At 37.2% G+C, this 14,562-nt stretch overlaps 1 protein-coding gene across 1 annotated transcript; it reads right to left on the bottom strand.

The window, feature by feature from the left end:
- Positions 1-325: 325 nt before the first annotated feature.
- Positions 326-1,790, bottom strand: LOC107541660 (tubulin alpha-1C chain-like). Its single transcript, XM_087821410.1, has one exon. The coding sequence runs from the start codon at positions 1,788-1,790 to the stop codon at positions 441-443; it is 1,350 nt and encodes a 449-aa protein (XP_087677536.1). The 3' UTR covers positions 326-440.
- Positions 1,791-14,562: the final 12,772 nt, after the last annotated feature.

Genomic DNA, 14,562 nt, shown 5'->3' with positions numbered 1-14,562 from the left:
ATATGGTTCTAAACTAGAGGTCTGCAGTTGAGGCCAGCTGTTCCCCTCTGAGACTAAAATAGAGGTTAGTCTTATATCTTTTGCTTAGACAATTCTTTTGATATTTGATACTGAAGACATCTGCCCTCTGTCCTTAGCCATCCTCTCCTAGAAATTTTTCATCTGAATCACAGCACTGTAATTCTCATGGTAAACTGATATTCTACATTTTGTTTTAAAGTTAATCTTTTTTAGATAACCTTTACTTGTAAAATACTTTTTACGTAGAGGATCTGTTCGGCTATAATTTTTAAGAAAATATTCTCAGTTTGTCTTTTTTCTTTTATTTTTTAAAATAACGTCACTTTTATTGACAAGTTATATCACAATGGACTTCACAGAACAACAGAAATAAGACAGTCAGTCCCAAGACACCAGAGTGTGACACTGCAGCAGACAGACTAATGCTCTTCCCCCCCATCTTCTCCCTCAGCACTATCTGCTCCAACCTCCTCATAATCCTTCTCAAGGGCAGCCATGTCCTCACGGGCCTCAGAAAACTCTTCTTCCTCCATGCCCTCCCCCACATACCAGTGGACAAAGGCCCGCTTGGCATACATCAGGTCAAACTTGTGGTCCAGGCGGGCCCAGGCCTCAGCAACAGCTGTGGTGTTGCTCAGCATGCACACGGCTCGCTGTACCCTGGCCAGGTCTCCACAAGGCACCACAGTGGGAGGCTGGTAATTAATGCCAACTTTGAAGCCCGTGGGGCACCAGTCCACAAACTGGATAGCGCGTTTGCTCTTGATGGTGGCAATGGCAGCGTTGATATCTTTGGGAACCACATCACCACGGTAAAACAGGCAGCAAGCCATGTATTTACCATGGCGAGGGTCACACTTCAACATCTGGTTGGCTGGTTCAAAGCACGCACTGGTGAGCTCTGCCACAGTAAGCTGCTCATGGTAGGCCTTCTCAGCAGAGATGACAGGGGCGTAGGTGGCCAGAGGGAAGTGGATGCGGGGATAGGGCACCAGGTTGGTCTGGAATTCGATCAGATCAACATTCAGGGCTCCATCAAACCTGAGGGAAGCAGTGATGGAGGACACGATCTGGCTAATAAGGCGGTTGAGGTTAGTGTAGGTTGGGCGCTCAATATCGAGGTTCCTACGACAGATGCCGTAGATGGCCTCGTTGTCAACCATGAAGGCACAGTCAGAGTGATCCAGGGTGGCGTGGGTGGTGAGGATGGAGTTGTAGGGCTCAACTACAGCTGTGGAAACCTGGGGGGCTGGGTAAATGGAGAACTGCAGCTTGGACTTCTTGCCATAATCGACAGAGAGATGTTTCATCAGCAGGGAGGTGAACCCAGAGCCAGTTCCCCCACCAAAGCTGTGGAAAATCAAGAAGCCCTGAAGACCTGTGCACTGGTCAGCCAGTTTTCGGATTTGGTCTAGGACAAGGTCAATGATCTCCCTGCCAATGGTGTAGTGCCCACGGGCATAGTTATTCGCAGCATCTTCCTTGCCTGTAATGAGCTGCTCAGGGTGAAAGAGCTGGTGGTAGGTACCCGTGCGAACTTCATCGATGACTGTGGGTTCCAGGTCTACAAACACTGCCCTAGGCACATGCTTGCCAGTGCCTGTCTCACTGAAGAAGGTGCTGAAGGAGTCATCTCCCATCCCAATGGTCTTTTCACTTGGCATCTGGCCATCGGGCTGGATGCCATGTTCCAGGCAGTAGAGCTCCCAGCAGGCACTGCCAATCTGGACACCAGCCTGGCCAATGTGAATGGAGATGCACTCTCGCATAACTGAGACTTGGAGGGCTCCGTGGGGCTGGAGGAGGTGAGGGGACTTCGACAAGGACCTCCCACTGGCAGACTACCAAGGAGTCCAGGGGAGAAGTCTCTCAGTCTTTTTCTATTTGAGTATATTGCAGCTAGTTGAATGATGTTATATCATCAGTTTAATTATTACCTGCTAAAAGAAACTTTTGTTTCAAATATAGTCTACAATTTAAGTGAAAAAACAAAGCTATTTATAACTTTTAACAAATATTCCCGTCTATAATAAATTGTGGTAAATGTTATTTTCTAAATCAAACTTTTGAATGCAAATGTCATTTCTCAAAACTAATAAAGCTAGCCTAATCTCAAGATTAGGTGTTATGCTTCAAGGAGACAATTATCTTTAAAATCAGGATATTTCTAATTATTAAATCAATAGTCCTAAGATGTGCTTAAGCAAACATTTAACTGCCAGGCATCTGTCCTTCTTATAGACAAATGGTTATTTCTGGCCTTTTTTTTCTAAGGAATTGTACTGATTTTTATAATGATATCACATGTTTTATTTTTCCTTAAAAGTAATTTCTTCACTATTTAGATACATTTATTCTTCAAGTTAATTTTAAAATTTAATTTAATTTTCAGGTTAAAAATAACCCCACCTCATTAAGTGGATTTATATAACATATATACACTTTCATTTGCAATAGAATTATCATCTTTAAAGTAAGAAATTTATCAGAAACACAAAAAACATAATAGCATCATAGTTCTTTCATCTTTATTTTATCAAATCATATGATTATTTTCTAGATCCTACCATCAAGACCTGTGAAAGTTCTGGTACCAATCTATGAGAGTTTGTTGGCTTCACTTGGATAGTTTAAGATTATTGGGAGCTGGGACGATTCTTCAAAGGCAAATGACAGCTCTAGACATTCAACTTTAGACTCAGGGAGAAGCCTGTTCTGTCCATGTTCCCTACTTATCCTTTTGTGGAACAGGATGCACTCTCAGCAATCAGCTGCACCTCTGCTTTGCTTCTCTGTGCTGTTATAAGGTTAATTTTTTCAGTGACTTGTCCAAACCAGCCGGTCCTACAAAGGAATGTCGGCTCACATGGAATCCATGATCTGTTTGCTAATGCTGGAGCCAAGGATATTCCTCAGGCCTTACCAGCTCACTCACACCCACCTCCTTCTGAAGGTGTTCTTTAGGGGTGCTGCATCTGAAGGGAATCAGACATGTTTTAATCAGAATGTCTGGAACCCTTCCCCTTTGTGCCAGTAACCCCTCAGCAATCCACGCTTTACTTATTAAGCTTCGTGGAAATAAAAGGCTGACAAGACAAAGTTAGGTCCAACATTCTTAGGACAGCTATAAACCCACGCATTTCACTCTTTTCTAGGGATCACAACTCTAAAAACCTACCCATTTCCTTCAAAGATGAGCTATCTTGACTATCTCAAAGATGAAGGAGTGAAACACACTCCTGGTAGGGTATTATTACACCAGGATAACAACAAATCGTTCGTTGATATATCATTATTTATTTACAAATTTTATATTTAAAGTTTACTTTTCATTTTTTTGAAGTTTTGCTGTTTTTGTTAGTGGAACTGTATTATAAATCATACATTCTGATAACTACCATTAAATAGGAAAGCTGTGACTTTTGGGCTAGTTATTTTTTCAGTTAATCAAATATTATGCCTTTCTTATTTGTTATATTATTTCAGTTGATTTTTAAAGTTTTTTCACAGAGTGAGTCACAACATTTGCAAATAATAATTATATCTCCTTGTTGCCAATATCTAAATTCCTTGTTCTTTTTGTTGCCTATTGCATTGGCTAAAATTTCCAAGAACAAAGATAAATAATAATGAAAAAAGTATGTTTGTTTTTTTTTAATTTCTGACTTTTATCAACATACTCTTTGTGTCTGAGAGCTAACAATGCCATTGACAATAGGTTTGAAATTAACATAATTTATCAGATTAATGAAGTATAACCATCTTCCTAATTTACTAGGAGGTTTTCTTTATATCAACCACAGATCATGAATCTAATTGGACAGATTTTCAGGTTATAAATGTGATTATATATTTCTCCTTTGCTATTTTGACATAATAAGTGACCTATTTCTTTTTAAAATTTTTTTAATTTTAATTTTTAATATATCTCCATTGACTTCAGAGAGAGGAAGGGAGAGGGAGAGGAAGAGACAGAAACAAGGATGAGAGAGAGTCATCGGTTGGCTGCCTCCTGCACACCCCCGACTGGGGATCGAGCCCACAGCCAGGGCATGTGCCCTGACCAGGAATCGAACCTCGATCTCCTGGATCCTAGGTCAATGCTCAACCGCTGAGCCACGTCCAGGTAGGCTGGACCTATTTCTTAATTCACTGCAGTGTTCTTTACAATAGCTAAGATTTCGAAGCAGCCCACATGTCTATGAGTGGATAAAAAAACTGGTACATTACACAATGGAATACTACTCAGCCATAAAAAGGAAGGAAATCTTACCTTTTGTAACAGCATGGATGGACCTGGAGAGTATTAAGCTAAGTGAAATAAGCCAGTCAGAGGAGGACAAGTAGTATATGATTTCACTCATAAGTGGAACTTAATGAACAAAATAAACTAAAGAAGTGGGGGCAGACTAACAGCTGTCAGAGGGGAGGAGGTTGGGGTCTGAGTGAGAAAGGTGAAGGGATTAAGCAAAGAAAAAAAGAAAGACTCATGGACACAGACAACAGTGTGGTGGTTGCCAGAGGGACGCAGGATAGGGGAGTTAGAAGAGGGCAAAGGGGCGATAAACTGTGATGGAAGGAGACTTGACTTGGGCAGGTAAACACACAATACAATAGATAATTTATTGTAGAATTATATACCTGAAACCTATATAATTTTATTAACCAATGTCACCACAATAAATTAAAAAAACAATTAGGAATTAGTCACTTGCTTCCACACTTCTTTTAGAAGCAAATTATATAGGACTCGTCTACTAGTATATAGGAAGTACATTTGTTACAAATAATAACAGGTAAGTAATAATTTAATTCTCTGTCTGCTTCTCACCATTCGGAATAAATGAATTACTAAAAGAGTGAATTACAAAAAAAAATAAATGGTCTAATGGAAGTATCAATATGGGCTTATCTATACATTCTAAAAAAGAAATTTTATTTGAACATTAAAACTTTTAATATAGTCCTGAACTAAGTTTGATAATTTTTAAAGAAATTGGCCTAACATCTGTAGTTTTTCTCTTTCTGATGTTCTGTCACATTTTGGCAGTATTATGCTTGACAGATAAATCTTAAAATAGTATGTCTTTTCTATACTGTGGGATTTTATAATATTATAAGATTTAGTTAGTTATTTTTTAGAGGATTTTAATAGCTTACACATTAAACTGTCTGAGCCTAGAACTCTTCTAGGGGTTGCTCTTTGTTAACTTTTTTGTTTTATTTATGACTTTTCATTTAGTCAGGCTTTTTATATCTTCTTGGGTTGATTTTCCTTTAAAGTAACTTGATGGAGGCTTTCAAAAATTTTAGCATTGCCTGCCCGGGTGTGGCTCAGCGGTTGAGTGTCAACCTAGGATCCAAGTGATCAGGCTTCAATTCCCGTTCAGGGCACATGCCCGGGTTGTGGGCTCCATCCCCAGTTGGGGGTGTGCAGGAGGCAGCCGATCAATGACTCTCTCATCATTGATGTTTCTATCTCTCTCTCTCCCTCTCCTTTCCTCTCTCTGAAATCAATAAAGATATATTAAAAAAAAAATTTTAGCATTGAATTTTACATCATATCTTTTTAAGAACTTTTTATTGTATCCTTGATTATAGCTTTGTCTACTTTATTATAGACTTTCAAATGAACAAATATTTAAATAAACATGGTTCTGCTTTTTATATATATCATGATAAATAATTTTTGCTTTTATATTTGTTAATTCTAACATTTTGTTTTTGTAAGTATGTAAGTTTTCAGTTTTTTTCTTAGTTGATATGGCTTCATATGGAATATTTGAAATGTAATAAGAAATTAACTAAAAAAGTAGAAACCTGTTGTTAAATTCAAATATATCCATGCAAAAACCCAATAATACTAATTTTAGAGTGTGGTTAAAAATATGATAGAATTAAATTGAAAAATTAAGCTTAAGTGAAGGGAAATTGATTGCAATGAAAGTATTCTAGGAAAGTACACTGGATTTTATTAGGTTAAATGTGATTACTAAAGATAGAATATGTGGTTCCTAAATTATTACAGAAAAAAAAATTAGAAAGAATAAATTCAAATGAGGATAAGGAGAAAAAAAGACTCAAAAGATACAAAAGCCAGGGCAAATAGAAAGCAAAACATAAGCCTATAAAAATAAATTTAACACCTACATTAAATATACTTGGAAGAAATTCTAAAGACAAAGATGATCTTCCTGGAATAAATAATAAATTTTAGCTCTTTGCTATTCAGCGTAGACAAATATAAAAAATAAGCAGAAAGATTGACCATAAAAGGATTGAAATACATACCAGGCAAATATCAATCCCCAAAAGTTATGTTTCTATGAAAATAATGCCAACATTCCATCCAATATTCAAATTTTAAAAAGTAATTCACCAGGAAAATGTAACTATTCTAAACTTCTGTAAGAACAGATCATCTATCTATTTATAGCAAAACTAAAAATCTTCACAGAATTGTAAGAAACAAACAAACAAATATGTATACCATCATAGTGGGAAATCTTGATACATTTCTCTCCATAATTGAAAGATCAAAACAGAAAAAAATCACTAAGGATATGTAGACTACTGAACAACTTAAAGTTAATACAATATCATTGTAGTGTAGTAAAAGCAGCCATAGACAATATATAAATAAATGGGTGCAGTTGTGTTCCATTTAAACTTTACTGACAGAAACAAGTGGCTGGCTGGAGTTAGCCTGTGGGCCATAGTTTGTTGACCTTTGTTCTGAAGCATACAATGAACACTAATGAAAATTACCACCTAACCATAAAACAAGACTCAGCCAATTTTGAGGTATCAGTACATAAGCCACATTTTTTGAAAACAATACAGTTAATTATCAGTGATAAAATGTTAACTAAACAATGACTTTGGAAATTTAGTAAAAACCTCATGGGTCAAAAAGAAATAGCTGAAAATTAGAAAATATTTGGAACTGAATAATAAAAATTACCTATCAAGACTTGTAGAAGGCAGCTTAGAAGGCATTTAGGGGAAAAACTGTTAGCATTTAATGCCTATATTAGGGAATATGAAAGACATATTAATGAGTTGAGCATCCAAGTTAAGAACTGAAATTTTAAAAAGAGGATTGGATTGTCAAATAAGACTCGTGAGTTAGAGATCAAGCTTTATTAATCACATCAAGGATAAAATAATCAAAGAGCATAGTTAGCTCATGGAGAGGTCCAGCACGTCTAGCTGGGCACTTCTAGCTAGGTGTTGGGTTTTTTTTTTAACTGTATTGGAAATTCAATGATCCACAACATCCGTACTGAAGGAGCATTTAAGTCATAAACCATCTCTGCTTTCTACAGCTTACATGATATTTTCCAGGCAATTATGTCCTATAGATCTATAGATTCTGCATTCTTTTCTTTAAGCAATTCTAAAGAACCAGGCACACTTGCTAAAAATCTTTCGTACATCAGGCCTCTCCGTCTACAAAGCCATTTAGCTGGCTTTCTATGAAGTCTATGCACAGGAGATTAGACTGGGGCGTTTGCTTTCTTTTCTGGAGGCATCTCCCCCTCTTCCAGCCAGCAGAGTAAATACACTGCAGATCTGCTGCTTTAATCATTTACTGCCCAAGAAAAAGTCAGAACAATGGAATACAACTAAAAAGAAAAGTACAAAATCCCAAAAGCAGAAAAAAACCCCACATAGAAGCATTAATGAAGTAGAAACGAAGATAAATGGACACAATACACAGTGCTAAACAAGCAAGCAAACCCTGGTTCACCGGCAATATTAGTAAAATGGATAAACTTCTGGCAAAATTAACAAGACAAAAACAAAGAAAGGAGACCAAAAATCATTAATATCAGTAAGTACAGCTGTGAATAGAGATGGCGAAGATCCTAAGAGCATATTTGCCACAATTTTTATGACAGCAAAGCGGAAATCTTAAATTGAACAGACACAGCCCTGGCCGGGTGGCTCAGTTGCTTGGAGCGTGATCCTGTGCACAGAAAGGTTGCGGGTTTGATTCTGGGTCAGGGCACAAACCTAGGTTTCGGGTTCTATCCCCTGGTCAAGACTGACTCTCTCTCTCAAAATCAACAAAAAATACCCTTGCGTGAGGATTAAAAAAACAAAAGCTTGAATGGACACAACCCTAGAAGGGAACCTGCCGCCAGGCCAGTCATGACAAACTGGAGGGAAGGGGATCCTTAGAAGCTCTGAATGTTATTAGAACTGGGACGAAAGAAAAGATGGAAATAAGGAGAGCACTATGGAATGACTCTGTTGTCTGCTCAACGTGGACCTGAAACAACTAACAAAAATCAGGAGGCAAAATAAAGTGGAAACAGAAGCAGCTGTGATAGCCAGGAGACATCAAGTAGTCGGGATCCAAACATTTTCACAAATGCAAACACTACGCTCATACTAAGATCATGACTAAAATTATGCAATAACGACTAGTGGAGGGCGGAGGATATGAGTTAATTTTTTTGTAATTCGCAGCAGGTTGCAACTAAAGAAAGGGGGAACCCAGAGAATTTTATTTCACTAAATTTAAGTAAAATTACAAAGTAGCCAGTAGAAAAGAACTGAAATATCACAGAAGCAGAATAAAAAGCAAAGAAGATACATAGAACACCTAGTCATATAAGTATATTTATAAAAACAGAAGAGGCCTCCCGTTTTCAATCTGGCTTATAAAGAGCTTGGGAGCTGCCATTCTGTACTCATGAGGAAAAAGCTGAACAAACTGAAAATGAACAAGTCTTCATATATATCAAAAAACTGAGGCCATGGGATAAACTTATCTACCCCTCCCCCAAATGGAAAAGAAAGGTGAATAGAGAGAATCACAGCTTACCAGGAGCAGAGACCCAGGAGCAGAAGCACAGACTGAAGCCAGCAAGGAGTAGGAACATTTAAATGGATATTGGCTAATTGCTGGGGCCTGAGCAAGGGCTAATTTGAGATGAAAAACTCCTGGGGACCCAGGCTCATAAAGTTAAACATAGTCTTACTATACGATCCAGCATTCATGCTCCCAGGAAATGCCCAATGAGTTGAAAATTTATGTCCACACAAGAACTTGTACACGAATCTTTATAGCAGCTTTTTTTATTACTAAAAATTGGAAGCTACCAAGATATCCTTCAATGGGTGAATGGAAAAAGGAACTGTGGTTTTTCAGGGCTTCCTAAATGGTATTTTCCACATGACGCTATATATACGTTTTCTGAAACTTATAGTTTTTGAGACCATCTTTGGATAAAGACGAAAATTTACAAATTCAAAATTAGGTAGGGAAGTGCTTTTTTTTAATTGAAAGAAGAAATAATAGTAAAATAGTGGAGCCTGGGAGATTCAATTTCCTTTTTTTTGAGGTCTCTAGAAAACCTATACAATTTGCACCCCCACTAGCAGTGCAGGAGTTCCAGTTGCTCCGTATCTTTGTCTGTTCTTGATATTGTGCAAGTCACTTCATCAAATGATTATACAGAATACCAATTTGTAAGTAATTTTTTGAAAATGTGCATTCCTAGAAGAATTTTCTTAAATCAGTTAACTACTTTATGATGAAGGAAATTAAGCATAGATTTAATAATCTATTACCATCAGGCCAGTAGTGTCCAGGCTTTATTTTCTACAGCTCAGCCCTCTTTTCTGAGGTTTTAGTAATTTTAGATGTGTTCGGTGAAAGAATTTTTATTGTTTCTTTTTCCCCCTGTAAATTTCAATGCTTACCATAATGTTTGTAAATTATCAACAATTAATAACTATCCTTTGAATTAATGAATAAATGAATTTCTAGCAAGCAATCACATTTCAAAGCTTCATCATATGCTGGTATTAGAGTCCCCTCTATTTCAGGTTGGACCCATCGGTTTTTAAAAAGGACGTGAATATAGCTTTTTTTTTTTTTTTTTGGCAATTACCTGATGACATAAATGGCCAATTTTTCTGTCCTTGGAAATAAAAAGCAGAAGTTAATTTGTGCCAGACTGTGTGGCTTCTTGTTTAATCACCATAGTTATCTATTGTGAGCAAGAAATAACTTGTATAACTTTCTCTAACAGCCATATTTTCATTCTTACCTGGAAATTAATCACTACCTGGACCACAGAGACTTGTACAAACAGCACTTGTTCACTGTGAAACTTATAAATCAAATACTGCAAACATTCTTTCTTTCTTAGAGAGGTCAGGAGCAGGAAATGCTAAGTCCATGGAAAAGTGACATGTTCTTCAACCCCACAGAGTGAGAGAGTAGAAGATCAGTTTAAATTTTATGGGGTTTCTGTTCTATTACTTTTAGAATGAAAGTGTTTAGGGGAGAAGGAAGCTAAGAAATACAAGTTTGCATGCAATAGTGATTTTCCCCCTTTTGTTATTAAAGCTTTTCCAAGACTATGAATAGTAGATGATTGCAAATAGGTACTTTGATTTTCTATAGAAATTGAGCAACTACATTTGTTAGGGAACAGAAATCAACCTTGTTTTTTCAGAATAACCTCACATTTCTTATGTTAAAAAAAGAGAGGGGGAGTAACTTTTCCTTCCTTGTAATGCCAAGTAAAATAAAAGAGAGAGATTTGGATTGCTCAATGCTGAGACATACTCCCTCACACATTAATCACGTCTTGTAGAGAAGTGAGTTGTGCACTATTTAATGCTGAGATAGCATTATCTCCTCAGATCAGTTTGTTCAGCTTGTAAGGCCAAGGTTCGCACATCATGAGGCAGTTTCACTCAGTTGCAAAACAGACCCGAGGTTTGAAAGGGAGTGGCTGATGTATCCACTCTCACAGGGTGAAGGGCAGAGAGGGCACTGCAAGGGCGTTTTAAGGCAGAGTCAGGGATTTTGTTGTAAGAAATTCTGGGAACAAGACTCCACCATTCTAAGGTGGCAGATGTGAGCACTTTTGTAGGAATGAGTAGATACCTTCCTACTAAAGGCAGTGCTTTAGAAATAAATGCAAGGACTTCTTTGAGATGTGCAGGTTTAGAGTCAGGAGAGGCAAAACTGAAGACGTGAGTGTGAATAAACATGAATTAAATTCTCTCAGCCAATTCCTGGTGAAGGGATTGACTTGTGTCCTCATATAAGGGGACAGGGGGAAGCCTTTAATACTTGCTCCACTACTTGGGTGTGGAGTCCACCCTAGGCAACACAGATATCATCCAATGCTTCCTAAGCAAGAGAGTCTGGAAAGCATTTCTTCTGTGGCATCCTCCTGCCTCTGCTGGAGCAGAGGAGACCTCTGACAGACAGACGCAAGTTCTAGCTTTGGTTAGATACAGAAGCACTGTGGAGATGGAGTGGTGAAAGCAGTTACCAGCGGTGCCAGAGAGTTTTAGGTAGTTATGCATGAAGTACACTAATGCCAAATAGAAAATTGCCCTAGGAAGGCAGTGAGTGTGAGAAAAGGTGTCTATCAGGAGGGATCCCTTGTAAGCCTCAAGCTAGAGCAGCAAGACATGCTTTTCTCAGTGCAGATTGACCACTGGAGTGATGTGCACCTCTTGATCTGGAGCTTTCTCTGAGCAGTCCGTAATCTATAGGGACTTGAATGTGCAACATGTTGGAATATCACTGCCGGCTAGCAGGAAGAGAGACCAGACACAAATGGGGAAGGGATGAGCCTACAGAGAATAACTTGGGCTAATCTATGGATCCCTTTTCTGTTGTAGGTCTACTACAGGGAGAAGGTCTGTAGTGTTGGCATGACTGGAGAAGACAGGGGCTGAACATCCGAGAGAAAAACTTGCCACTTTTCCAATTTTTCTTTGAGGGACATGCCCCTAAAAATAGATTGTTAGGAAAATGGATCCTCAAGGTTAACCTGTCATAATTAGATAATGCCAGCACCTGGCCCTACTCTTTCTGGTAAGGTCTGAATTATTTCCATATTTAAGAAGGTACAGAGTGAATGAGTGTGTAAAGGTACTTGAGAAGATTTTTTCCTACTCATATTTCATGAAACAGTTTTACTCAAATCTTCACATCTACAAAATCAATTCAAAGAGTGTTTTGAATCAATTACATTGGTTAGATCACATCCTTTTTTACTTCTGTCTAAATTGAGAAGTAACGCTCTTTGAATGCATGGGTGGTGTGGTCACTGAATATTTTATCCTAAGCTACTGGCGCCCATTTGCACAGCATCCTGACAAGTATATTTTCCCCCATCCTATGGGTATACACTTATTATGTTCATGATATAAGACATATTCTTCTATTATTTTGTTTCTTTAATTTTTGTTTTCAGGTTTTTAAAGGCAAAATTTATATGCAATAAGATGCATAAAACTTTAGTGTATAATATAATGAATTTTTATAATTCTACTTAAGCATGTAATTCATACACCTATCAAAATAAAGATAAATATTTCCACCATCCTAAATGTTCCTTCATAGAACTTTCCACACAATTACATTCTCCCCAGAAATAACAAATTTCTGATACTTTTCCCTCTAGTTTGCTTTGCCTGTTCTAGAACTTCACAAAATGGAACCATCCAATATGTACTCTTTTGTGGTCAGCGTCTTTCACTTAACATAACATCTGTGAGACAGTGTGTATTCAGTAGTCCTTTCTTTTTTATTGCTGAGTAGTATTCCATCATATGCTTATCCCACTATTTATCTACTTCCTTGATGACTGTCATTTAGATTTTTTCCAGTGTGTGACTATGATGAATAATACACATTTTATAAGGGTGTGTTTTTATTTCCTTTGGGAAAACTCAAAGAGTGGAATTGCTGGGTCATTCGTGAATGTTTAACATTATAAAAAACTGACAAACAGTTTTCCAAAGTGGTTTCCATCATTTTACACACCCACGGGCAATGTACAGAAGTTCAAGTTTCTTCACATTCTTAGGACTGTCACACTTCAATTCCTGTACTCTTAATTCTTCACATTTAGGGTTGTCACCCTTTTAAATTTTAATTGTTCTAGGAGTGATATCTCTCTACTTAATTGGCATTTTCCTAATGATTAATGCCATTGAGCAACTTTTCATGTGCTTTTTGCCCATCTTTTTGTGAGCTGTTTGTCCTTTTGCCAGTTCTTTAATTGAGAGGTTACTTTTCTTATTGTCAGGCTGCAGGAATTCATCACATGCTCTAGGTACAGCTCCACTGCTAGATAAAAGCGGCGCAAGTATTTTCCCCACCTATGACTTACAGTTCAGTTTCTTAATAGAGTTGTCAGGAATGGGGAGAATTCCCCCTCTACCCTTCTTTAGCAGGACTAATAATAAAACAGTAAAATTGACACAAAACTAGATTAACAGGAGAAAAACCAATTTACTGTGTGCCCATGGGAGAACCACAATATCATGCTCCGATCATAAAAATAAGGCTCAGAGAAATGATCAAACCAGGAACTTTTATACTATCAGATAAAGAAAGAATAAATTTGTGAGAAATTGACAGGACAAAGAAAGCACTCACCAGAAAGGGATCGAAGCAAGGTTTGGGTATTTGTTAGTGAGGAATCTATCCATAATAAATGAGAAGAGGCAATGAGATTTGATTATACAGACTTTTGGCACTAGGTTGTTTAACTCGAGTGATAAGGAGTGTCTTCCAGGTGCCGGACGGATACCTTTCATGTAGGCGATTTGTTTCCTGTATCCGAGGGAGCAAGAGAGAATCAAGTTGCCCTGCGGGCACTGGCTGCCTGTCAAGTAACTTTCATTCAAAGTCATCAGTTCTCCATCATGAGATATTTTGGGACAGATTGTCTTGGGCCCCAACAGTGTCTTCTGATGAGTAAAATGTTTAATGTTCATTAAGTCCAATTTATCAATTTTTAAAATGTTTTTTGCTTTCTGATTCTAGACTAAAAAAAATAAATAAATCTTTGCATGCCATGGATGGCAATGATCATCTCCTATATTTGGTTGAGAATATTTCTGGCTATTCTTTCTTTAGTGAGTTTTGATAAGTGGTGTTTTTCAAAAAATTTGTCTATTTTATATAAATTGTCAAATGTATCGATGTGAAGTTGTTTATAATAATTTCTTATTATCCATGTAGTATCTGTAGGATCTCTGTTTTCATTTCTGATATATTGGCCAACTGTGATTGTTGTCTGTCTTCCAAAATCAGTCTAACTGTGGGTTTATCAATTTCATAAATAGTCATGAATATTCATTTTTAGCTTTGATTTTTTTGTTTCTCCATCTTCTACTTAATCGGTTCCTGTCCTTTTATTTATTATTTCCTTTTTAACTTACTTTGGGTTTACTTTGCTCACTTTTTTTTAGCTTCTCATTATGTAAATTTAAATAATTGGTCTTAAACTTTTCTGCTTTCCTAATATAAGTATTTAAAAATGTAAGTTTCTAAGTTATGCATTAGCTATATTTCACTAGTTTTGATAGCTGTTTTTTAAAAATTTTCATTCAGTTTAAAATACTTTCCAGTTTTCCTTGAGATTGTTTCTTTGGCCCGTGGATTACTTAGAAGTGCACTGTTGAATTTCCAGATGATTAGACTTTCTAGATCTCTTATTGTTACTGATTTCCACTTTAATTTTGTTTTATCTGAGAAGATAC

Source organism: Miniopterus natalensis, chromosome 10 (assembly GCF_054644295.1).
Source record: "Miniopterus natalensis isolate mMinNat1 chromosome 10, mMinNat1.hap1, whole genome shotgun sequence".
NCBI lineage: Eukaryota > Metazoa > Chordata > Mammalia > Chiroptera > Miniopteridae > Miniopterus > Miniopterus natalensis.
This window is presented reverse-complemented; position numbering and strand designations above follow the sequence as displayed.